The sequence below is a fragment of the Citrus sinensis genome, chromosome 8 (assembly GCF_022201045.2).
Source record: "Citrus sinensis cultivar Valencia sweet orange chromosome 8, DVS_A1.0, whole genome shotgun sequence".
In the NCBI taxonomy this organism is placed as follows: Eukaryota; Viridiplantae; Streptophyta; class Magnoliopsida; order Sapindales; family Rutaceae; genus Citrus; species Citrus sinensis.
In genome coordinates, this window is record NC_068563.1 from 678,660 (window position 1) to 704,523 (window position 25,864).

Consider the following 25,864-nt stretch of genomic DNA (forward strand, 5'->3'; position numbering starts at 1 on the left):
AACTAAATCCTTAATTTTATACACGAAATCGATTTCATATTTCTTGAATCATCGTCAAAAATGAAAAATATTGACATATTTATGTACATATTTCAAGTCAGATATAATTATCTAATTTTCTTTCTAGAAAAAGATATAATTATTATAAAAAAAAAAGGGACTACACCACGAATTAAGAAACCGATGAGCCATTATCCAACGAGTGCGCCCCTTTGTTGAAAAGGGACAGCGTGGAAGCCAACAAGCTTTGACCGAACAGAAATATTATATCCAAAGAATACACAGAAACGTTGCTTTAGCCCCCGGCCTATATATATTTATCAACAAACTCATTAGTTTCTTGTCACATATAATTCACATTTGTATGGTGGTATCCATCCATCTTCTCAGTGCACTAATTAATGGCTATCTTGCTTTGCTTTCTCTTCTTTCTCTTATCATCTGCCACTGCTTGTGATCACTGTGTGCACCAATCCAAGGTTTCCTACTTCTCCAAAACCTCCGCACTTTCAAGTAAGCACTAAGCATCGATCTTGCTTTCATCCATTGTCCTTAATGATACCTTTTTTCTTTTCTTTTCATAAAAAACAAATCTTTTTCTTTTCTTTTAATCAAAATCAAAACTGCATTGACCCATATGATATTTTAATAAGATTTTCAATGGGTACTCTTCATTTTTTGGATATGATGCAGAGGGGGCATGTGGGTATGGCTCGTTGGCATTAGGGTTAGGTAGTGGACACATTGCTGCTGCTGTTCCTTCCATTTACAAAAACGGAGCTGCCTGTGGTGGTACATGCTTTCAGGTGTGTATAAATTATAATATACCCTCATTCATTTTTCCCCCCTTTTTATTACTGTTTCTGTTATATGAAAATATGTTTTTAACTTGGGTAGATACTATAATTATTACTTTTGACAGGTAAGGTGCAAGAACAGAGCTCTATGTAGCAGAAAAGGAACCAGAGTGATTGTGACCGATCTCAATCACAACAACAAAACAGACATGGTCCTCAGCAGGAGAGCTTTCAGGGCACTGGCCAACAAGGGCATGGACAATGAAATCTTGAAACAGAGAGCTGTGGATGTGGAATACATAAGGTAATAGTAAGCAGATTATATGAACTTCAACTTAATTGATTATTATTATTACTATAATTTTAATGTGCAGACTAAGAGATTTTTTTTTTTTTTTTAAGTCTGATATTGCTGTCATCTAATGGATTTATTCTATATGCTGCGTTGAATTAATTGTTCAGGGTTCCATGTGAATACAAACACCATAATTTAGCTGTGCGCGTAGAAGAATCAAGCAAAAACCCAAATTACTTGGCGATTAAAGTGCTATACCAAGGCGGTAAAACAGAAATATTAGGAGTTGTTTTATCTGAGGTTAGTGACAAAATTGAGAGAAGTCTGATTGGGTGTTTCTGGTGTATACACTCGCCGCAAAGTAATATGATCATATTTACGTAAGAGCAAATATGCGTGCACTTGAAGGAGTATACACCATAAATACTTAAACATTTTTCATATCATCATAGAATTTAATCAAAAAAAAAAATCCTTAACTAATGAATGCTGCCGTATTTACAGTATGGATCTCCCGTTCGGATCGACATGCGCAGAAAATTTGGTGCTGTTTGGGAAACGGACAGAGCACCGAAAGGGCCATTGCAGTTTGGATTTCCAATAGTACAAGGGTTTGATGTGAAGTGGATTTGGGCGAAGAACCCTGTTCCAGCTGACTGGAAGATTGGGGTCACATATGACGCTGGAGTTCAGATTACTGACGTTGATTTTACGGATGGTTGTGCTGAATGTGGTCCTTGGAACTGAATTAATTGTTACTTACGATTCTGATTCCCACGGCTGGACACTCACAAAATTTTATATGTGCATGATTCCTTAAGCAAACATTAAATTAACGAATTTAAAGCAGTGCAAAATGAGAATTACTTGGAAATATTTATTTTTCGAACTTTTTACTGGCTCAGTTACGGTTGTCTTTCTTTGTTAGAATACTAAAATGTCCAAGTCCTTACCAATACCAAAGGGATGTGTTAAAAGTATTCATGTATTTTATAAGATTTAAGTAAACATAGTGTGTGTATGCGCGCGTGTGTATGTATATATATGGTCACCACATTAAAAAAAAAAAGGAAAATTATTATCCTCGGTATTCTCATAAAGTGTTGAGAGTGAAGCTAAAAGCCAGAAAATATAATCTTGTATGACAAGTTGATTCCGTAATCAGAAGATTTCTGTCTTGTCATATTTTCATCACCGACATGTCGTTTGGTGTAAATTACAAGCATGTATGACATCAACTCAATGTCGTCGTCTGGTGCAATTAGTGAAGCCCGTGATTAGTTACGCGCATCACTTAAATCACTTAGCTCAAATGACATGGGACAGCGGCCGTTTTGAAGAATGAAGCATATAAACGCATTACAATCATGGCCAAGTTGTTCAAATGGCTGTTAAAGCAGTTGAAAATGGCGGAAAAATCTTGGGTTTTTCAAGATTGATTTTTGATTGTATATAAAGCCTTCGAATATATTCTATGGCTCATTCAGTTCATTTACAGTTTCTCTATGGCATTGTAACTTGTAAACTCAAAACTAGTAAAATCTCTCTTCAATTTCCACAGTGGATGTAGGCTAGTTCATGGCCGAACCACTATGAATCTCTTCTGTTAATTTTTTTATTCTTGTGGATTCTTTGTGATTGATTCTTGTAATATTTTGATCGAAGCAAATCTTGGTCACTTAGATTACGGATGGTTGGACGGGAGTTATTAGTGTAAGATTGGATCTTGGCGTGTCTTGAATCAGATCCTTCGCTGGTTCAAGCTCAACAGCAAGAAAATCATACAATGTAGCGAAATCAAGATTTCGATTGGGCAAAGGTAATTGAGAGATCATTGCATAAAAATAATTTAGAGTTGGAACAAACAATATAATTGACAAAATGGATAAAATTTTAAGATAAGATTCTTATTCTTGCCCCAATCCTACTCCTCCCATGAAGATCTCACAAAGCAAAGATCTCATAAAACAACTTCTTGAAGAGCGGGATGTATCGAGTTTCCAAGTTTGTCACCAAATATAAGCTCCCGTCATTGCTTGGACTGGGCAAAATGTGTGTTAGCCCATCATAGAGGACTATCGGCCTGAAAAACAATGGCCTCCCCCACCCAAAATTTGCATCATATATAGGCATATGAAACAAATTGGATACATTGACATTAGGACACTTAAAAGTGTGTGCTCCTCGTTTTAAAACTGATAGATCAGGCTGCTGCTTTAGGTAAGCAAGAGCTGATTTCAAGTACTCATCATCCATCCGCATTAATGCTTTATGAATTCGTTCTGCGGTAAAATTCAACGGTTCTGATAGGATATCACCTGATAAGGCAATCGAAGTACCAGTAAAGAGTACATTGCCAATATATCCAGATGGGAGTGGCGGATTCAATCTAGATCGTCCATTTATTGGAATGAGTAACTTACTGGCTTGATCATCGGGCAATCCACGCACCTTGCACAAGCAACGCCATAAATGTGCAACTATGACCTCAAACTTGGTAAAATTGATAGTAGATCCATGATTTTCCTTTGATTTTGTCTTAAGTGTATTGATTTGATCAACTGACAAATTAAGGATAACAGAGGAAACGGGTTCAAGATTTGATTGGAATAGTGTATTTTGAGTGGAAGCATTAATGGAAGGAGGTGGGTCGTATTCTATGTGATGGAATTTTGGAGAAGTTGTGACTCTAAGGCCTAATAATAACGTTGGATCAATTAATGGTGGTGGAATGCTAATTGGGACACCACGTGTCATCTCGGCCCATGCTTTGATGAAGTAGAAAGTTGAAGTTGCATCGGTCAAAGTATGGTGCGTCAAAATTCCAAGACAAATTCCTCCACACTTGAAATGAGTTACCTAATCAAAATAATGAATACACAAATATAAAAATAGTTTGAATTTTCATAGTAGCAAAATTTATGTGGGTGATTGATGGTTAACCATTATAAATATAAAGGATTTAGATCCAGTGCTTAGTTAATTTTTTACTAACCTTTGTAAGATCTTGCGACACGTGGTATTTATAACTTTTAATGGTTAAAATTTATTTTTTTCTTTTCTTTCTCCTTATCTTAAGAGATTCTCTATTAATTAACTAATCTTTTTTTCTTATTTCAAAAAATAAAATACAATTTTTTCTTTCTTCTTTTCACCCTCTGAATCGTCATTTTTTTCTTTTAAACTCCCTCTAATCACAAATAACTCATATTCAAGCTTAAATTTAACAGATTATAAAGAAAGAAAAACAATAAATAAATTTTCCATGAAAACAAAGAAATTGGTTCATGGAAGATTAAATTTCAACATGCATCTCATTTAGATTTGTTGGAATTCTTTTTTTTTTTCTCTCTAAGTTTGTCTAAAATAAGGAAATAATTATTTTTTACTGGAAGAGTTAGTTTGACTTCGGTTGGGAAAATAATTTTAACTTATATTTTGTATTAAAAAAATATTAGTTTTCATATGTTCATGAAATTAAAAAAATGCTGCAGAATTAAAAAAAAAATAACGCAACAAGAAGAAGAGATTGTTTTCACAAGGCAATTAAAAGATAATAGGTTAAAATAAGGAAAAAAAAAGGAAAAAAAATAAATCTTAACCATTAAAAATCATAAATGTCACATGTGGCAATATCTTACAAAGACTACCAAAAGCTTAGATAAGCACAGAATCCATATCCAAATATAAAAGTAGTGAAATCACAGTTATAAACTATCATCACTAATATAGGTGTAAGAAAACTCAGATAAAGAGAAGAGAGGGTACTAATTCTGCTTGTACCTGTGCCAGCAGCAATGGATAAGAAGATATATCGTTGCTGTAATCAACGTTGGGAACAAAATTCAGAAGCTTCAAGCCTGATTCAAACTCACCAAAATCATCAATAACACAACTCGTTTCAGCCACTACAAACAAGGCTCCCTCTCCGTTACATTGAATATGAATTACGCCGTTTTCATCCCTCCCCAATCTTCCCGCCATGGGGTAAAATCGCACGAGCACATTGTTCAAAGCCTCCTTCAGCAAGCCGGCTTCAAAGAAATTGGAAGAATCACTTGGCCGCCGATAGAAATACACACCAGGGGCGTGAACTGTTGGCACTAGCATGTCTAACTCAGAAATTTATAGGCATTCTTGGGGAGTTTCATGAGCGGGGCGTATAATTGTTGACTCCTTCACGTTAATTTCCATTTGTGTCACTATTACCACATGAGAATGAGCACAAAATTAATTAGTATAAAATTTAAAATCATATAATAAATTAACGAATTGGGTTTCTATCATAGTACGTAATAGTGCATTAATTACTTTTGCATCTTGAACATATAAAAAATAGGAAAGCAAAACAAGTAGAAAACAAACCAGGAATGAGAACTTAAAAAGAGTACTCCCTGCAAAACTTGTAGTAATCGGCCGAATCCAAGCTTGCAAGTGCTGCTATGAGAGATGATATGTAGACCAAATTTTGTTTATGAACTTAATTAAAGGGCGAGAATGAGTAGTTGTTTTTGAAAGTGCTGGTACCTGCCTTTATCGTCACTTATTGCTGAACGGGTCCTTGCCACGTTTAAGGTTCATCATAAAGGTTCTCATTTTCAACCAAAGTTGGTTGGTGTGAATGGTTCGGCACTCTCACTCTTTAAAAGAGGTCAGGAGTTTAAGTCTCACTCTCGTATGAAGTCACCACTTTAGCTAGCATTTTATCTCTTACGGGCCGACTCAGTGCGAGCCGGGATTATTCTGAGTTGTGGTACGAGCTTAAAGGTGCTTCCCACAGTTGGAGCCCACTCAAGACCACCTCGTGGTCCAAACAAAAAAAAAATAAAGGTCATCCAACCAGTACGAGTGTGGATTACTCTAGGTTGTGGTATGAATTTAAATGCACCTCTCATAATTAGGACCCACTAAAGACCACCTCATGTTTGGGAAAAATAAAATAAAGGTCGTCCTTGTCGGACGTACGCCTCGTTGTTGTAACAAAAAGGCAAAAGCTTTCTGCCGCACAAGATGACAGGCTTGTGAATTTTTTAATGGAAAAATTAAATTTTTTAAGATTTAATTTATTAAAAAATAGTTTTAAAAATAAAAATAAATAAATAAATCATTAACAAAATCACGTAAACTTGACATTATAAGCTACGAATGTAGCCTGCCTCACGGGACGTAGTGAATGCACTTTACATATGGAATCATGTGGGTTTAAGTCGGGCGGATTTTGTGAGTAGCATAGCACGAACCTATAAAAAAAAAAAATTTTAATTTTTAATTTTTTATATTAAAATAAATTGATATTAATAAAATATCCATCTTGTAGACATGTATTGTGTCATTTGATCATAGAATTAAAAAGAAGAAGAGTTGAAGAATAAGAAGACCTAAGTAAAAAATTATTGTGAAGAAGAAGTTAAAATAAGAAGTTTAAAGAAGTAAAGAACATACTTGAATGAGAGGGGAAAAAGAAAAAAAAAAATCACTACGAATTTGGAGTTATCAGCCAAATCCAAGCTTGCACTGGTATGAGAAAAGTGATACGATAGAAAAATCTTTGTTGATGAATTGAAAGAAGAGTATGGGAAGTTGCTTTTGAATAGTTGGTGAATTCAGATTGAACGAATAGTTGTTTTTGGAGAGCCGGTATCCGAATTTTTATCATCGCTTGTGCCTCGACAAATTAATTAACACAAGTGTACGTAGTACTGAAGCTATTATCTCGTTATACCAAAAACTCTCCCCACAAATTGATGGACCTCTGAATTTTTGAAATAGCAAACTTACTTGTCTTTTCATGATTTCATCGACAAAATATTCTTACAATAAATCATTCAAATCATAAAATATTATTAATATGTGACAAGTAGGAGTCGGGTTATGTTACGGCAGCTCTAGGTAACAGCAGTGACATGACTAATTGACGCATATGGTAGGTGGAAGAGTTGTGGCAGTGTCTCCACACCAACACTTAAATTTATACTAATGGGAGACCGTACTTGCTCGCATCTTTTTTGCTCGAGTAGATTCTTGTGACCACGAGCACTTCTTACGAAACTCACCTGCACTCATGGAAATAGTTAGGGGGATGCTGGATGTTGTTTCAGCCTGAACTATTCGACGTTCAAGTCATTAATCGAGTTTTTTAAAAAAAAATTATGCCACAACTTGCGTGGCTTAATTTTGTTTGCTTTTGAACAAGAAAGCTTTAAAAAAGATCTAAAAAAGACTGCAAAAAAAAATTTAGAGATAGAAAGAACAAGAAGAAGAAGAAAGTTCAGTGGTAGAAAGAGAGATTACTTACTTGGTTTAGAATTTTTAGGGGTTTTTATAGAGGTTATAATCCTCCCCTCTAGAATTCTGAAGAAGACTACTAATTTTCAGCCCACTAAGAATCTGATTCCTAATATTTTGGAGAAAATAAGTGATGTACGTTTTGATTGAATTTTGCTTCCTGGTGACTTAGTAAAATGTCTCCTCAACACCCATCTGGCCAAGGTAATTGAAATTACCTCCTGGTCAATGTGGTTTGTTCAAGATCACCAGAATTACTTTTTGGTCAAGTTAGTTTGTTCAAGATCACCAGAATTACCTTCTGGTCGAGGTGGTCTACTTAAATCACCAGAATTATCTCCTGGTCGAGATGACATGCTCAAGGTCACCAGAATTACCTCCTGGTCAAGGTGGCCTACCCAACGTCACTAAAATTACATTCTGGTCGAGATGATCTGCTCAGAGTCACCAAAATTACTCCTAATAACCTATTAATTTTTTGTTCACTTTTTATTTTGAGGGGAGCACGATAATATTTGAGTTAATACCTTATCGTGATCACCCTATTTCATTCTCCAAATAAATTTTTTCTTTTTCTTTTTCTTTTTTTGGTTTTTAATACTTTATCTCTATCGGTACCATTAAGGATATTTTATCCTTGTAAATGGTCTATTTAATTAGCCTTGTTTAGTTTATCTTCGATTCAACCTTTCTCCAATTATGCTATTTCATCTTTATACACAGTACATTTCTTGAAAGTCCTCTTAAGTGACTGAATTTCATCACTACTTAACAAAATATAAAGACTTAATGGTACCAATGATATGGAACTGTCGGGAGTGAATTCAGACCCGTCAGGCATGTCATTTCCTCGGTCAAAGAGTTCCTGACATGCCATCACTCATCATCTGCAGACTTTTATGGTAGCATTTTAATGTCCTCTGGTGCCATTATTGAAGCAGGTGATGAATCACGTGAATCTCTTAGACGCATTAAGACATCTACAACATGTCTAAACTGCCGTGTTGGTGCCTGAAGCCAATACGTACATGTGAGACATGTGGAGTGAAGCCATTCAATTCAGAATTGCTGTTATGGTTGTTGGAAAATGTCGGAAATTTCTGGATTTGTTACAAGACCCAGAACGTGATCTTTGGCTCATGCAGCTCGTTTACACTTCCTTGTTAACATTGTATCTTGTACTCTAGCCGAATCACTCTAATCCTTTGTGTTGATTTGGTGATTCTTGTTGCTTTCTGAGTTTAATTCTCATTGCTTTCTGTGTTTAATTCTTGTTGCTTTCTGTGTTATGCTATTAGGTTTTGATTTGGGAATCTGAGGCTCAAGATTGGATCTCGGGCATTACATGAATTAGCAGCTTGCTGGTTCAAGCCCAACAAGAACAAATCAAATACAAATTTATCAATATGTTCCAAGCTTTAATTGAACTGTTAAAGGTACTTTAGATTGTACTAATTAATAAGGCGGACATCTTCTTTAGAATATTGGAATACGCTACGCATATATTGTTCAATCGGAATTGGGCAAACTCTTATATATGGTATAATTTATACCCAGTGGGAATATAATACTAATAAAACATGCTAAATAAACAAATCATCCAAGAAAATAATAAGGTGCGGATTCTCTGTGATCGGATAAAATTTATGGGGGGAAAATCCTTATAGTATGATTATGAATATTGCAATCCAAGATTAGCTAAACTGTGAGCAGCTCAAGTGCTAACCTGATCGCAGACGACAAGCACTCGATCAACTTGAGCTTAAAACCCAAATGAAAACATCTTAATCCGAATCTGCCATGCATACTAAATTAAACAGCAACTAGGCAAATTAATATCCCTAGCTAGAAACACCAGAGTACAACTATGCTGAACTACCGATATTATTGAAGGCTAATTGATCGATTAATTGGTAGATTGTATTGGCCGGCTAATTTATATTGGAAAAAAAAGGTGCTATTTTTGGAAAAAAAAATGGAATGATTAGTTAACGTGTGTAGATTGTAGCGGCCGGCTAATTTATATTGGAAAAAAAAGGTGCTATTTTTGGAAAAAAAAGTGGAAGGATTAGTTAACGTGTGCATGTACCTACCTAAAGCACATTATTAACGTGCAAAGCTTCAGTGTAACCCATAAATAAAGTTTGGCCTGTAAGCTGTTGTGTCTGTTTCATGTTTTATGAAAAATAAGTTATCCAATAAGAAAGAAACGACGTATCAAATATGGCTACTTTGATTGGTATATAATTTAATATATTCACAAAATCAGACCGAATCCAATAAAAAAACTACTTTGTTTTCAAATTTTACGGTATAAATAAGAAGGTACATTCAACCTGAATTTTCACACAGAGAGATGGAAGAAACAAAAGTGCAAGTGATGATGAAGAAAGAAGAAGATGATGCAAAGGTTGAAATTTGGAAATATGTATTTGGTTTTACAAACATGGCAGTAGTGAAATGTGCCGTAGAGCTTGGCATAGCTGAGGCCGTTGAAGAAAAGGGGAGCCCTATTACACTCAACGAGCTAGCCTCAGCTCTCAAGTGTGATCCATCACTTCTTCAACGCATAATGAGATTCCTAATACACCTAAAGTTCTTCAAAGAGGTTCCCACCAGCCAAGGCTCTATGGCCTTTCAACAAACGCCTTTATCTCGGCGTTTGATGAGACATGGAGAAAACAACATGGCTGCTTTTATATTGCTCGAGAGCAGCCCAGTGATGCTGGCACCTTGGCACAGCCTAGGCACTCGTGTTTTAGCCAATGGAACGTCTGCATTTGATAAGGCTCATGGCAAGGATGTATGGAGCTATGCAGCCGCAGATGCAGCTCACAGCAAGCTCATCAATGATGCAATGGCTTGCGATACTAGATTGGCAATGCGTGCAATCATTGAAGGTTGTCCCGAGGTGTTTGATGGGATTGAAACCCTAGTGGATATCGGCGGAAACGACGGGACAACTTTGCGGACGTTGACTAAAGCTTTTCCTCGGATTAGAGGCATTAATTTTGATCTTCCCCATGTTGTGTGTGTCGCTGAGAAGTGCCATGGGGTTGAGCACGTTGGAGGCGACATGTTTGATGGTGTTCCCGAGGCTGATGCTGCTATCATCAAGGTTAGTATTTGATTAATTGCCGGTAATATTTCATAATAATTCGGAAGATTAATTGATTAAAACATGTTTATTAATGAATAATTAAGATTGTTACTTTAGGGTGATTTCTGTAACTATCGTGTTTCAACTTAACTTCAAAATGGAGATTCCCAATGTTTTCTATCTTTACCCTCAATTACTTTTAATTATAGTTTTGATAATATATTGTTACTCCTTTGACATCATGAAAACTCTCGGAGAAAAACTCATCCCAACCACAAAATTAAATAATAAACGTGGTGTTACAAAAATATGGAGAGATAACGATAAAAGTCGAAATTAAAATATTAGGGGTGGCGATTTTCCATTTCAATAATATGACAAATAAATCATTTAGTAAAATCAGGTATGGAGACAAAATTAAAAATAAATAAGTAATGAAGATATTTAATAAAAACAATCTACGCTTGACAACAATTGTATCATTATTTTTAAAAATAAATTTTCATTTAAAATCACACTACCTCACTCCCAAACAAACAGCTTTTTGACTGTTATTAGTTAACTTAATAGAAAATTTCGCATCATGATGTTGTTCTTTTATTTTATTCATAAATTTATTTTTTTCTTAGTAAGTGAAAGTGAGTTCAAGCCAACTAGTAATTTTATAAATTGTAGTGGGTTTTGCATGATTGGGGAGATGATGAATGCATCAAGATCCTCAAAAATTGTAAAGAAGCTATTACAAAGGACAAAGGGAAAGTAATAATTGTTGAAGCAATAATTGAAGAGGATGATGAAGTAGACAACAAGTTTAAGTCAGTAAGGTTGATGCTAGACATGGTGATGATGGCTCACACTAACAAAGGCAAAGAAAGAAGCTTGAAGGAATGGGACTATGTTCTTCGCCAAGCTGGATTTAGCAGATATAACATCACATCTATTCATGCAGTTCAATCACTTATTGAGGCTTTTCCTTAATAAATATTAAATACATTGTTTGGATCTGAAGAATAAACAGAAATCTTCCATAAGGTTTTGAGATTTGTAATAAGGAAGCTCTCTGAATTGTTTGTGTTTATTTATTATGTTTTGTTAAATGGATGGGTCGCCCATGATGGGCCAACCCAACTCGATCTGCACATGTGCGCGGTTATTGGGTAGAGATGGTAAAATCCTCTACAGGTTTGGAGCCCCACCCCAAATGGAAAAAATTTTGAATAATTTTTGGGGAATGGGGTGGAGAGTGGGGGTAAAATAATCCCGGGGTGGGATTTGGTTTTGTACTCCCCACCCCACCCCCACCCCAATCCCCATTATATAGGGGTGGGCAAAATCGGGTTCGGGTCGGGTTCGGGTCAACCTGATCAGGTTTCGGGTTGTTCGGGTTAGACAAGGAACAATCCGAACATAACCCGAATTAATGACCCGACCCGAACTATGTTCGGGTCGGTTCGGGTCAGGTCATTAATTCGGGTTATGTTCGGGTTGGATTTAAAATGGGTAGGATTGAGTTCGGGTCAATTTAGGTTAGTTCGGGTCAATTCGGGCCAATTCGGGTCGGTTGAAATTGGGTCAGTTCGGGTCAATTCGGGTCGGTTGAAATTGGGTCAGTTCGGGTCAGTTCGGGTCGGTTGAAATTAGGTCAATTCGGGTCAGTACGTTTTTTTTTTTTTTTTAAGAACCCAATCGGGTATTCGGGTCGGGTCGGGTTGGGTAAAATGCCCACCCCTACCATTATATATAAATATGTTTTAAATTCTTAGTTAATAATTTTTATTTTATCAATTATAATGTCAATTAATAATTTTTTTTTAATTTTTATGCAATATAAACAAGATATGAATGAAAGAAAATCCTATAATATTTTTCAACTATGAAACATTGTTATATTTTCTTTTCTCTTTTAAGGTGCTACGCTCTTTAAATATTTTTCACTTTTAATATCATTTTAAGATATTGTTTCAAACTTTTAGATATTTTTTTAAAAGAATTTAAATACTTTATAATATGATGATGATTTTATTTTAAGTCTCTAATTTTTAACTTACTAAAATAATATATTTATACATATTATAAAATAGATGAATGGGGAATGTGGTGTGGATGGGGAAATCATTCCCCACCCCACTAAATTTATTGAGAAATGGGGTGGAGAATGGAGGCAAAAATTTCTAACGGGGTGGGAAATGGAGTAGGCCTCCCCACCCCCACCCCCACCCCCACCCCACCCCACCCCCACCCCCACCCCACCCCACCCCACCCCATTGCCATCCCTATTATTGGGAATTGAAAGAAATTGATTTAAAATCAATTTCCCATGTTAGTTTCCAAGATATATAAAAACTCCCTTAAAAAAATCAGAATGTGAAGAGCAGAGAGAGAAAAGGAGAGAAGAAAGAATAAGAACTTTGAACAACTCATCAGAAAGAAGGCATTTATACTATTATTAGAGGAGGATTTCTGCTTGTGATTTCTTTCTGACCATTAACGTGATCCAACACTCAATTATTCCACTACTTAATTCGAGAAGAAATGTATTTCTAAAATCCTTAATTTTTTTTCCTTCATTGGTATCAAAGCATTTTTTTGTGTTGGATTCGTATGAATGGTTGAGTTTATTTCATGAAAAATGTATGAATTTTATGTGTTAATTATTTTTCATGAAATATATAATCTGGTGGCGTTCAGTTTATATTCTGGAATGCTAGAATCACTGTAAAAATTCTGGAATTGATGGACATAAATGCAACCTAGGGTTTAATCTGTATAAACCCTAATTAAAACATGAGACCTAAATATTTATTTGATCATAACTTTTGATCTAGAAAATTTGGCATTCTGTGTTATATATCATTGGAAAGATCTTTTCAAGAGCTTTCTAACGATATGTGATTTGTTAAAAAAGGACTTAAAAACGAGAAAGTTATAGCCAAAATATGAATATGGTCGAATTAGGGTTACAAAATTCCGAAATCCTAAGGGAAAATATCCACCGTCTGCCCGTTTTTTTCAATTTTTTCAAAAATACACAATTCTTTTTCTTTTTTTTTTTTCCTGGAATCCACTTAAAGTTCCATTTTGTTTCACTTTTCCACTTCTGTTTGGAATCCGTTAAGGAAACTAAAGGAAACTTTAAAAAATGACCATTTTACCCCCAAAACGAAAATTACAATTTCACCTTAAAAAGAGCCTAAAATAATCAGATTTAATGATAAATATCGTTATTGGTACGTTAATGAAGTATAAAAAAATCTTAACTACTAGAGATTATAACTCAATAAAGAGTAATGATATAGCCACAAACTCTTGTACAAACTTATTTTGTACAAACTTATGTGGCATGATAAGATTGGTTGAATTAAATATCACTTGGCCCATATGACTTGTTTTCATTATTTTATATTTTCATTCAACCAATGAATTAGTGCCACGTCAGTTTATACAAAATAAGTTTGTACAATAGTTTGTGGCTGTATCATTACTCCTCAATAAATAATAAAAATCTACTTATTTTAAATTCAATTGATGGTTTGCGAGATTGAGCTATTTTTAATACTACTATTATAATTTAGCATTCTAATTACATGCATATTTAAAAAAAAAAACATGCATTTGATGGTTGTGGAATTAATTTCTTTATTAACCGATGGGGAAAATATTTAGATTTAATTTGATTATTTTTGCCAATTTTTAGGGTGAAATTGTTATTTTCGTTTTGAGGGGTAAAATGGATATTTTTTAAGTTTCCGTTAGTTTTCTTAACGGATTCCAAACGGAAGTGGAAAAGTGAAACCAAAAGTAACTTTAGGTGGATTCCAGCTAAAAAAAAAACAGAATTGTATTTTTGAAAAAGTTGGAAAAAACGGGTGGACGGTGTATATTTTTCCAAATCCTAATTTTGGAGAAGATGGTGAATAGTACCAGAATTGGTTTTTTGATGATTCCAGCTTACTCTGACCTCCGATTGAAAATCTAAAGCCATCATTGAAACCATGACAAAAAATCGAGTCAGAAGGCGCCAGACCCAACGTCATCGAAGCTGAAAGAGGTGGTGCATGGGTCCCACTCTCTGATTATGTGCATGCGCAATTGCGCACGCGCCTGACCGTGTGTGTGGTATAATGCGTCCAGATTAATATTTTCAATATATCTTGCTATTCGGGACTCTGATTTGGGTGCCGTTTGATCCGAGATTTAATTTTCTATTTATTTTTAACTTAAAATCAAAGTTTCTTAATTTTTAATTTTGAAATAAAATTTGGATCAAAATATATATTATTTCTTGGATGAGCATTATATATTAATAAATATTTCGCTCTAGTGGGAGCTCGAAAATATGTTTTTCATGGAAAGTGGCTGAAATTTGATTATATCTCGTATTTTAGTCATTTGTTAACAATTACTAATATCAATTTTGTGTTATTTGTCTTAGATGCCTCCTGTTAGAAAATTGTGGATTGAGAAAGAGAGATTAATGACAATTAGAGCTTGGGTTTCACTTATGGATCTAATTGAGACTAATAATAACTTATCTCATGAAGAGCTTGTGAAGAAAATGGAGAATTATAAGATGGACCATAATCGTTCTATATGCATGAATATAGAAGACATATATGGCATTTTTATCCGCTTAATGTACAGAAAAGTGTATATTAAGTATACAAACTGGGATTATTATCAACGAGTCCTCATAAACTCCTTACACGATGATGATAATACACTTGTTTTTAAGGCTCGCATGTTAAAGGAGATCGAGAATCCCTCGAACACATTATATGTTGAGGTGTGAAATTGAACTAATGGAGAAGCGCCATCTTACTTCAAAAATGAGGCAAACCTCAGTACTTAATATTCACACGAGCCTTCGAAATGGAAGACAAGCTAGTCGCCTTGGTAGAGGGCAGAAATTATGGTATGAGAAAACCATAAACAGAATCATTAAGAGGGAACAATTGCTTTTATATGGAAATAAACTTGAGTATAAGTTGAATGAAAGAGTCACGAGTAATAAAGAATATTTTAAGAACATGTAGAAGAGTCTATATATATTAGTTTAATTATATTTGGTCATTTCTTTCATTTGTGAATTTTTATTCATTTTGTTGGTTGAACAATATGATTATAGAAAATTTTTAGTTTAATTATGTATTTGTCTAAATATTTTAGCTCATATACTTTATTATAGACAAATTAATAAATATTTCGCTGTTGTAGGGAACATTATTGTATCCTGTCTCTTTGTTGTAGGGAACTGTTGATGTAATGTAAAATATGAAGAAGAAATAGGGTAAACATGAATTATAATTAAAAAAATATTAAAATATTGATTTTGTTTCTGATTTGAATAAGGATAATTCTAGGGTTTAGGTAATAATTTTAAGAATATTTATGAAATTGTATTAAAGGATAAAATTGGCTCTTAAAATCAAAATATAAAAGTTATTCCTTCCATACTTTTTAAACTCAATTGTAGAAGTGGGTGATTTTGACAAAAGTGATTTTAATTATTTTTACCAAACACCAAAATTAACTTTTAGATTTTTGAAATCACTTTTAAACCTATTAAAAGCAATCCCAAATAAGCTCAAAAGATGATATTAGGAATAGATAAGTAGAGAAACAAGGAAAGTAGAATTTAAAAAAGTTAATAATAATTACAAAGAATAATATTATTAATTTTAGCGCAGCCCAATTTCATTAGTTTTTTTATTACAAAAGAAATTTAAATTCACATTAATTTCAATTATTAAATTAATTATGATTTAAAGATTGAGATTTTGTGTAAAAATTTATGTTTATATATCTGAATCAATTGAATATACAAACTACAATAAAAATTTTCTTAATTTTGTATTTAATTAAGAAAAAAATTTCAAAATTGATTAAAAATTTTGACAATTACCTTATATTTTCATAATTTTTCAATTAATTAAAAATTATACAATTCATTAAATAATTAAAAATATTTATATTCCCAAAATATAAAACTAAATATAGTAAAATAATTTGTCATTGCCTTCTCATACTAAAAATAATAATTTGTCTGAACATTATAATTATAGAAAAATTTTATTATAGTTTATATGTTCAATTGATTCAGATAGGTGAAAAATCTTAAGCTGCATTAATTAATCTTCCATTATAGCGATAAAAACCTATTAGTTGCACTAATCTTTCACTATAACATTAAAAATTTATTATTCATGTTATCTTCTAATTAAAGTGTGAAAGGGAATCACTGAATATCATATGTGTTTAATAATTAATTATGTCAATAAGAAGGGTCATGTACGAAGGTGATGACCAATAATAACACTGGGTTTCGTTCTTCTTCTTTTTTTTTTTGTTTTCTTTTCTTTCTGAATTGATCCAATGGGTTTATAATTGATTAGCTGTGTCTTTATGGTAAATAATTTTTAAAAATTTCATTTTTATATCAATTTCTCCGTCATTGCCTCCGACTTTTATACTAATCTTTGGATAATACAATTATAATGACCTAAAAGTTTAGGTTTATACTACTCTTTGGGTAATACAATTTTAATGACCTAAAAAATTATTTCTTTCTGTATGTATTGTTGACCTAAAAATTTATTAATACATTGTTTAAAATTTCATATAAGAAACACCAACTTTCTTTTTCTATAAAAAGTTTTTTCTATAACAAGACATTTCCTAAAACTAAAGAACCCTTTTGCCACAAGGGTAACAACTATGAACTTCTATAAATAAAGGGATTCAAGTGTAATTATCCCTAATCGTTTTCCATTTTGCCGTCTCCCCTATCACTGAAATCACGTTGTAGATATATTAAAATTTCCATCCTTGTTTCCTTATGCTAAAATCTTTACGCCGGAACAATCACAAACGCTTCAATTCAACCTGTACTCCAAAACACCAAAGAAACAATTTTTTTAAAAAAAAAAATGATTTTTTCATCAGCATTATTAGCAAACCCGCCATGTGTTTGCCTTCCAAGAAAATTCCCCGTTCGTTGTTCGTCTTTACCAGTCTCTGCTGCAAGCCAGTTGAGATCCACCCAGTTTGATTTGAAGACTTACTGGACTACCCTTATTACTGAAATTGATCAGAATTTGGAAAAAGCAATCACAGTTAAGTACCCAGAGCAGATCTATGAATCCATGAGATATTCGGTGTTAGCCAAGGGAACTAAGCGGGCGCCGCCTGTCATGTGTGTGGCAGCTTGCGAGCTCTTTGGTGTTAATCGGATTGCAGCTTTTCCCACAGCTTGCGCTCTTGAAATGGTACGGTTTGTGCAGCTCATTTTTGTTTTTGTTTATTGACATTTTTATTATTATTCTTTTTGTGTTGGTTATGAAGAGTTTGAATTGGGCTTACTTTTGGGCATCGGAAGATGTTGAATTAGATCTTCAGTTGGCTTGTTTTTGTGTTGGTTGTTTATAATTGCCGTGGGAGTGGGACGATGAAGAATTTGATAAGTGTTTTGATAAAGTTTATGGTTTTGTGCTTTGAATCTTGCCCATAATTCTGTTTGGTTGTGGCACTTAGTTTTATAGGCTTGAGAATCTTGATGTAAATGAGAATGATACCTATAGGATTCTGAACATGTAAGAATTGCTGAAGAAAGATTTAAAAAGCTTATTCTATTGTGGTGAAAGGCTTCTCATTCCTTGTTCTTATGCATTAATTTTTGGTGTTCTAAGCAATCTGACAGTGAAATTGCGATTAGACATCTTCTAGTGAATTTAGTTTCAAGGCTCAATCTAGTGCAGCCAACCAAAAAAAAAAAAAAAATTTCTTAATATTTTAGAAGCTTTTTCTGTTGCCTTTGCAGCAAAAATTTTATCCGAGTTTTGATATTGGTAATTTCAAGATGTTTAAGAAAAAAGTATAGTATTTCAATAATATGTTTCTGTTGGATAACAAGGTCTGAGGATGGCTGTGAGTATTTGCATTGGTTATCCCCTTTTTCTAATCACAGGTCCATGCTGCTTCATTGATTCATGACGATCTTCCTTGCATGGATGATGACCCATCTCGCCGAGGTCAGCCCTCAAACCACACAGTCTATGGTGTTGACATAGCTATCCTTGCAGGGGATGCACTCTTCCCCCTTGGTTTCCAACACATTGTGTCCCACACACCCCCCCATCTCGTGCCTGAGCCCCGTGTCCTTCGGGTGATTGCTGAGATTGCCCGTGCTGTGGGGTCCACTGGCATGGCTGCCGGGCAGTTCCTTGATCTTGAGGGTGAACCCAACTTGGTTGAATTTGTCCAGGAGAAAAAATTCGGTGAAATGAGTGAGTGCTCAGCGGTGTGTGGTGGGTTCTTGGCTGGTGCAGATGATGATGAGATACAGAGCTTGCGGAGGTATGGAAGAGCTGTTGGGGTATTATACCAAGTAGTTGATGACATATTGGAAGCAAAGGCACAGACTCCAAGAGATGAAGAGAAGAAGAAAAAGAAGGGGAAGAGCTATGTGGCATTCTACGGGGTTGAGAAGGCTATGGAGGTGGCTGAGGAACTTAGAGCCAAGGCTAAAGAGGAATTGGATAGGTTCAAGAAGTATGGAGACAACGTGTTACCGCTTTATAGTTTTATTGATTATGCTGCGGATAGAGAATTTTCTGTTGTTGATTCAAGGTGATGTCAGCCTTTGTGCATTATGCTGCAGGAGGACGAATTTAGCATTGGTGATGATGGGCTTTGGGACAATGTTGATTGTTGTGAATTATCTCGCAGTTTGATACACAGTACAGAGTTGAGTTAACCAGTAAACTGGTTGACATAAAGCCTGTCTTCCTTTGAAGGAGGAAACTTGTACTTGATTGTGTGTTTGTAGCTGTACTTCTGCATTGTGACTTTGTCTCTTGTAGAGTGTTATGTGGGTCAAAGAAAAGCACATTGTGTTTGCCGGACATTGACAAAAATTAATGAGGTATATAATAACAAGGAAGGAATTTAAGATCCTTTTGTTTCTTCTTCATTCATGGAATTTAAGATCCTTTCAAAGTTTCAATCAAAGTCTTAAAAGATTCCCCTTTGTCTGTAAGATTACAATTTTAACCTTGCTTCTGATTGGATTAAGATTAAAAACCAAACAAAAAGAAGACGAATAAGAAGATTAAGCAGAGGAGAGGGAGAGAGTTATTTAAACTAATATTCGACTCTCTCTCTACAACCTCTGGAGATTTATTAGTTATATTTGAGAAAGGGGTTTCTTAAGATAAATTGAGGGGTGGCAGCGGCACCACTCTTCCGGCAATCCCCGTAAAGACCATTTTACAGCCCAACGGGCAACCCAACCCGGTTGACAAAGGACGGAACGTAATGATGTTAACTGAACTCCAAATACAGTTACCGTATGAATATCGTCTTCAGATATTTACAGCGGATCCTAAAACTCTTGCAATTTCTCAGTAAAGACAGAATCTTTCCATTGCATCAAAATCGGTCCCAAATCATTAGTGTAACAACTGAAATACTCAAAATTTTAAGTTCAAAAGGAAATTAACACAATCAATGATCGTGTCTTATTTGTCGCAGTTCATTTATGAAGCATAATATATTCATATTATAATATCTTAATCTACAAGAATATTTATAACACGAATATTATTTATATTGTTACTATTGTATTATGTCAAAATATTTATCTATTTACCCATCCATGTCTAGTGTTAATTAGATATTAATCATGCAGTTGCATTCATCTTGTACTAGTCATGTCTAATAAAAATGATTCATTTAGTAATCATATCAATTTTGTATCTTGTACTAGCCATGTCTAATAAAAATGATTCATTTAGTAATCATATCAATTTTGTGGTGTCTGTAAATATTTTGACATGAATAATAAATAAGTCATATTTATATTAATTTAAATTTGACATAACACAAACCTCATACGATAGCACAAATTAACACCCCCTATCCAAAAAAAGAAAAAGATAAGGGGGTCAGGGTTGAAAGGATAATGCGGCCAAGTAAAATAAAGATAAGTGACCTATTTCATACAAAATCAACAAACTATACGCTTACTTGGAAAAGTATAAAGTGAAAGGATGTATTTGTGATTATCCCATTTCATAACATAGCAAATCTAACATGTCAACTACTTGCTAGTACATTCATAGTATTCACTATTCAGCGTCAGCATAGTAAGCCGAGCCAAAGTGAACCCGATAAGAAACCTCTCCTTTAAAACAACACTCAATCAAATTATCAACAGATCGAGTCTGCGAGAGAAGAAAGCAAAGGCAAATGGCCGCTGCCGAAACCAGCGGCAAGAGCCTAGATCAGCTGCCTGCGGCTCTCTTGTGTACCATAATCACAAAGCTTGACGTGGCTTCGATCTCCTCCGTTGCTGCTACTTGCAGTACTTTCAGGGCCTGTGCCGCTCAGATCCTCTCTTTTCTGACCAGTTTCCATCTTCTTGTAAGTTGTTTGTTTATGCCGTTTCAGCTGTTGGTTATCAAAGTTTTATCTTTTTTTCTTGCTTAATTTGATTGTGGGTTTTTTTTTTTTTCTTCTAATGAATAAAGCATGTGTGAGAAAACCCCAGAGGTTCATATGAATGTTGGTGAAAATTTGTGGGGGGCAGAATGAAAGAAAATCAAAGCTAAAGAGTCTCAAATTATTTGCATGTTATATTTGTTTTGGAATGAAATTAATTCAAGAGAAGTTATGTGGGTTCTGGTTTCTTTTTAGTTGATTTCGTTTATGAAGTGGAATTGATCTTTGTTGGTGGATTTACGTTGAAGGATATTGCACTGTCGACGGAAATTATCAAGCCTTTGTTACCACCAAATCCATATCTTAGGAGCTTAAAGGTTGATTGTGGTAAGCTTGATGATTCAGCCATTGAGCTTATGCTTCGGCCTACATTGCACGAGCTTTGTCTGCATAATTGTGCAGATTTTAGTGGGAAGTTGCTTTCTGAGATCGGAGGGAAATGCAAGGATCTAAGGTCTATTCTTCATTCCCATCTCTTTTATCCTCATAAGAATAGTCGCATGCTGTGATCTAGAACGCATTGTTGCTATAATTATGGTGAAATATATGAGTTTATTTAGCTTCGCTTTATTATTAGCAACCTTGTTATTGGATTCTATGTCAACTTTCCTTCAGGTCCCTGTACTTGGGTTCTGTTGCTGAAAAGAGGGGACGGTCTATTCATATCTCTGATTTGGAGGAGTTGCTCAATGGTTGTCCTCAATTAGAAGTAAGCTAGTTTCCGGAGTAGTTAATAAAAGAGTGAATGGAAAATATAGGGAAAACAATTTGTCTAGATATTTGAAATGGATCAGTTGATTTCAGGGCCATCTGGTGGTTTAGTCATGGATTTGATCAGCTTCTTCTACTTCTGTTAAAATATTATCTAAGAAACAAAAATGAATTTTGTACATGATGAAGTTTCCTTTGAAGCTATTTGGTTGATAAGAAGCTATTTGGTTGATATTCTGGTTAAATATATTAAAAAAGGGAAAAAAAAAATTGGTTGAACCTGCTGAAGTTTCCTTAGATTCTACGCAGCTGATGTTTTTATCTACTTTGTATTAGATACGTTATGTTAATTTTTCATCTTACATTTTGCACTCGAAATTTCTGTGACATTTTTGGATCATCCACTACTTGTTATCTAATGTTTTTGTGATTGTTTTGGTAGGCATTGATCCTAATGTTTGACATCTCACTCTTTCTTCGTCATAACTTTGCTCGAGTTTGGGCTTTAGCTTCAGAAAAGCTAACTTCTCTTGAGATCGGCTACATATCTTCTGTTATGGTGACCGAATTGCTTAGCCCAAATGTCGAACCCCATCAATCACCGAACCAAATTCGACCATCCATATTGCCAGGCATTCAGAAGTTATGCCTTTCAGTTGACTACATTACTGATGCTATGGTTGGCACAATATCACAAGGACTTGTCTCCTTGACACATTTGGATCTTCGAGATGCTCCCCTTATAGAACCAAGGATAACATTTGATCTCACAAACTCTGGCCTTCAACAGATTAATCAACATGGGAAATTGAAACACCTCTCACTCATCCGGAGCCAGGAGTTCCTCATCACCTATTTTAGAAGAGTTAATGATCTCGGCATTCTTTTAATGGCTGACAAGTGTGCAAGCATGGAAAGTATTTGTCTTGGTGGCTTCTGTCGTGTTACAGATACAGGGTTCAAGACAATTCTGCATTCCTGCTCTAACCTATACAAGCTTAGGGTGTCTCATGGGACTCAGTTGACCGATTTGGTTTTCCATGACATCTCTGCAACTTCTCTTTCGTTGACACATGTTTGCTTGAGATGGTGTAATCTTCTAACCAATCATGCCATCAAAAGCTTGGCATCCAACACAGGTATTAAAGTTCTTGACTTGAGAGATTGCAAAAACCTTGGGGACGAAGCCCTTCGAGCAATCAGTTCCCTTCCTCAATTGAAGATTTTATTATTGGATGGGTCTGATATAAGTGATGTGGGTGTGTCTTATTTAAGACTCACTGTCATAACTTCATTAGTTAAGTTGTCTCTTAGAGGGTGCAAGAGACTCACAGACAAATGCATCTCTGCTCTGTTTGATGGCACTTCTAAACTGCAGCTTCAAGAATTGGATCTGTCAAATCTCCCACACCTCTCCGATAATGGGATTTTGACACTGGCAACATGTCGGGTGCCAATCTCAGAACTCCGAGTGCGACAATGTCCGCTGATAGGTGACACCTCTGTTATTGCACTGGCCTCAATGCTGGTTGATGACGACAGATGGTATGGTAGTAGCATAAGGTTGTTGGATCTTTATAACTGTGGTGGCATAACACAGCTTGCATTCCGGTGGTTAAAGAAACCTTACTTTCCAAGGTTGAGATGGTTGGGAGTGACAGGGAGTGTAAATAGAGATATCTTAGATGCTTTAGCCAGGAGTAGACCATTCCTGAACGTGGCTTGCCGTGGTGAGGAACTGGGTGTTGACCAGTGGGATAACTCTGATGGTATGTACATGCATGACTATGATGAGGTCGACGAACTTGAGCAGTGGCTTATGGAAGGAGAGGACGAGAGTGACAACGACGAGGAGATGGCCAATGCAGAAATCAATGCAGAACCAATGGAGTAATTTGCTAAGATAAGGTTTCACCTTGTATGTATGCATGTACGTGTAACTTGTATCAGTTTTCATTGATTGTGTATATCTACATACTGTTAACTCTTACATGTAAATTTGTGTTTAAATTTCGCAAAGCCTTGAGTTTGCTTTCGCTTTTGAACACTGTTGATTGTAGTTCTTTGCTAATAACTCCATAGGATTTCATTTTGCTACGAAATGATTAAAAATGAAACAGGCTTTGCTATGATATGTTTAATCAAACATATCGTGCATAGGAACAATCTTGCGGAGCCGTAGATCATTGAAGCGGTTGCATTACTTAGTTATGTGTTTTAGTGCACAGATTCTTCAACTCTCCTGTTTTGGCAATTTTAGTGTGCTCTCTGTTAATTTCACATATCTGCTATTGAAATTACAATTATTATACGTTTAGTGAGAGTCTAAATCGTTACAGTTATAACGTAGTCTAGAGATTACCAAGCATAGCTTGAAACCTACGTCAAATAAAAGGCGAGTTCTGCCGACAATCAAAATTAGAATTTTATGTTTATATGTCACTGCGTTTTGACGAGACAAGCCCTGGTGGGTGAAGCTCCAATCCAAGGTATCAGTTATAACAAATGATAATAATGTTTGTTGACTAGTAACCTTATCCACACCCAAAAAAAAAGAAAAAAAATTGTTGATGGTGATCCACTGATCCTGCGTTCTTGGTGCCTGCCCCCACCAACTTTGTTCAAAGGAATATTTAAAGTGGATTCCTATTTCATCTTTAGGCCCTCATTGATGTTCATTATCTTGCTTCTTTTATATTTTTATGCTGGGTGGGGTGGCCATGAAAGTGATGCTTGTCTCCTTTCTGTGCATCAATTATTACTGTGAAGATCTATGAAGATCATTTCTGTCAATGATGGCAAAAGATTCCACTTCAATTCTTCATCAAATTGTTTATTACTTAAAATCTGTTGGCGTTACAATCAGCGAGTTATGAGAGTTAATTCCATACAAATATAACATAACTAGTCTCTTGACTACTAAGGTTTTCTTTAGCATAGTTTTTTAAATAGAATTTATTTAAATAGAACCTTTGTTAATAGAATTTTTACGAGTGGAATTTTCATTAAAAATATTTTAATTGTTTGATAGTTAATGAGAGCTTTTACTAAAAATTGTAAAATGACTTTAACAAGTAAATTTTATAACGTTATGTTATTAAAAAAATAAAATAAATTTGTCAAATAAAAATGATATTTTTAGATAATTTAACATTTTAAATATACTTTTCAACGTCAATCACTAAAATTTTAAAATTTAAGCTTCGAAACGTTAGAGGCAAAATAATTTATTTAATTTTTAAAAACTCTACTAAAAAAATAACCAAATAACAACCAAAAAAATTGAAAATGACTTATGGCATTAAATGAATACTTATGTCTAATAAACGAGTCATACCAAACATGCACTAAATATATTTTTAGCTGAAAAATATACGCTATATAAAGATAGTAATTAACGAGAGAAAATTTTAAATCTCGCATAGCTGGGGACTTGAACTTTTTCGTTAGTCTATACCCCATGGCCGGGTGATTTCCATGCACCAAACTCTTTGAAGAACATTGATAATTATATAAAATTATGAATAAGATGCAGACAAGATGCTGACAGAATACCTTTCAGCTTATTTATTTTTTTTCGAATAATTTGACATTAGGGGAAGAGAAAGTTGTAATTAAGTGCATGCTTTTAACGTGTGTTTTAAACATATTCGGTGTAAATTTTTCAAAATAGCTTTTTTTTCCATTTTAAGTAAAAAAAGAAAAGAAAAAGGCAGCTTCATACTTAATAATAATATCTTCAGTCAATATTAAAGTCTCTTTTCAAGAGTCCATTGCCGAGTTGGGATCGTGATTCACGTGTATTAAAATTAGAATGTGAATTCCAGTCTGGACATATCGTCTAGCAACAAGAAACTGTTATCTAATTATAATCATTTTTCAAACACATGTACATGCTGTCACTAAACCACTGTTACCTCCTATTCAAAGTAATGTCATTTTTGTTGTTTATTAGCTAAAAGAGAAGGTCATTTTCGTTTTAATGAAAATTTAAAGTATAAAATTATAAAATAATTTAAGAGGGGTTTGGACTATGGGGAAAAAAAAAAACTCTCATTTTCTCGCTTATTTTATTTATTTATTTTGAAATAACATTGATATCCTAATCTCATGCGTGCAAAAAATTATATTATCCTAACAAGTCAATTCATATTTATAATATAATTCGCAAATAATGCA

General features: G+C 34.5%; 5 protein-coding genes across 6 annotated transcripts; 4 read left to right on the forward strand and 1 right to left on the reverse strand.

Annotated features, from left to right (window-relative positions):
• The first annotated feature begins 336 nt into the window (after positions 1-336).
• Positions 337-1,996, forward strand: LOC102611027 (expansin-like A2). The gene is made up of 5 exons (XM_006486787.3): positions 337-513; positions 694-806; positions 923-1,101; positions 1,260-1,392; positions 1,597-1,996. Exons 1-5 carry the CDS (start codon positions 402-404, stop codon positions 1,837-1,839), a joined length of 780 nt encoding a protein of 259 aa, XP_006486850.1. The 5' UTR covers positions 337-401; the 3' UTR covers positions 1,840-1,996.
• A 1,040-nt stretch (positions 1,997-3,036) lies between these two features.
• Positions 3,037-3,849, reverse strand: LOC102609895 (shikimate O-hydroxycinnamoyltransferase-like). Its single transcript, XM_025101995.2, has one exon. The coding sequence runs from the start codon at positions 3,847-3,849 to the stop codon at positions 3,037-3,039; it is 813 nt and encodes a 270-aa protein (XP_024957763.2).
• Positions 3,850-9,709: 5,860 nt separating this feature from the next.
• LOC102610423 (acetylserotonin O-methyltransferase) lies at positions 9,710-11,688 on the forward strand. Its single transcript, XM_006486606.4, has 2 exons — positions 9,710-10,495; positions 11,153-11,688. The coding sequence occupies exons 1-2, from the start codon at positions 9,734-9,736 to the stop codon at positions 11,453-11,455; spliced, it is 1,065 nt and encodes a 354-aa protein (XP_006486669.3). The 5' UTR covers positions 9,710-9,733; the 3' UTR covers positions 11,456-11,688.
• A 5,497-nt stretch (positions 11,689-17,185) lies between these two features.
• Positions 17,186-19,445, forward strand: LOC102610722 (heterodimeric geranylgeranyl pyrophosphate synthase small subunit, chloroplastic). Its single transcript, XM_006486607.4, has 2 exons — positions 17,186-17,742; positions 18,441-19,445. The coding sequence occupies exons 1-2, from the start codon at positions 17,404-17,406 to the stop codon at positions 19,104-19,106; spliced, it is 1,005 nt and encodes a 334-aa protein (XP_006486670.1). The 5' UTR covers positions 17,186-17,403; the 3' UTR covers positions 19,107-19,445.
• Positions 19,446-20,593: 1,148 nt separating this feature from the next.
• Positions 20,594-23,730, forward strand: LOC102611025 (F-box/LRR-repeat protein 10). Of its 2 annotated transcripts, XM_006486608.4 has the most exons (4): positions 20,594-20,896; positions 21,223-21,428; positions 21,590-21,683; positions 22,128-23,730. In XM_006486608.4, the coding sequence occupies exons 1-4, from the start codon at positions 20,723-20,725 to the stop codon at positions 23,577-23,579; spliced, it is 1,926 nt and encodes a 641-aa protein (XP_006486671.2). In that variant the 5' UTR covers positions 20,594-20,722; the 3' UTR covers positions 23,580-23,730. The 2 variants fall into 2 exon arrangements, with proteins under 2 accessions (XP_006486671.2, XP_052288221.1); XM_052432261.1 differs by lacking the exons at positions 20,594-20,896; positions 21,590-21,683 and having other exon boundaries at positions 21,270-21,428.
• Positions 23,731-25,864: the final 2,134 nt, after the last annotated feature.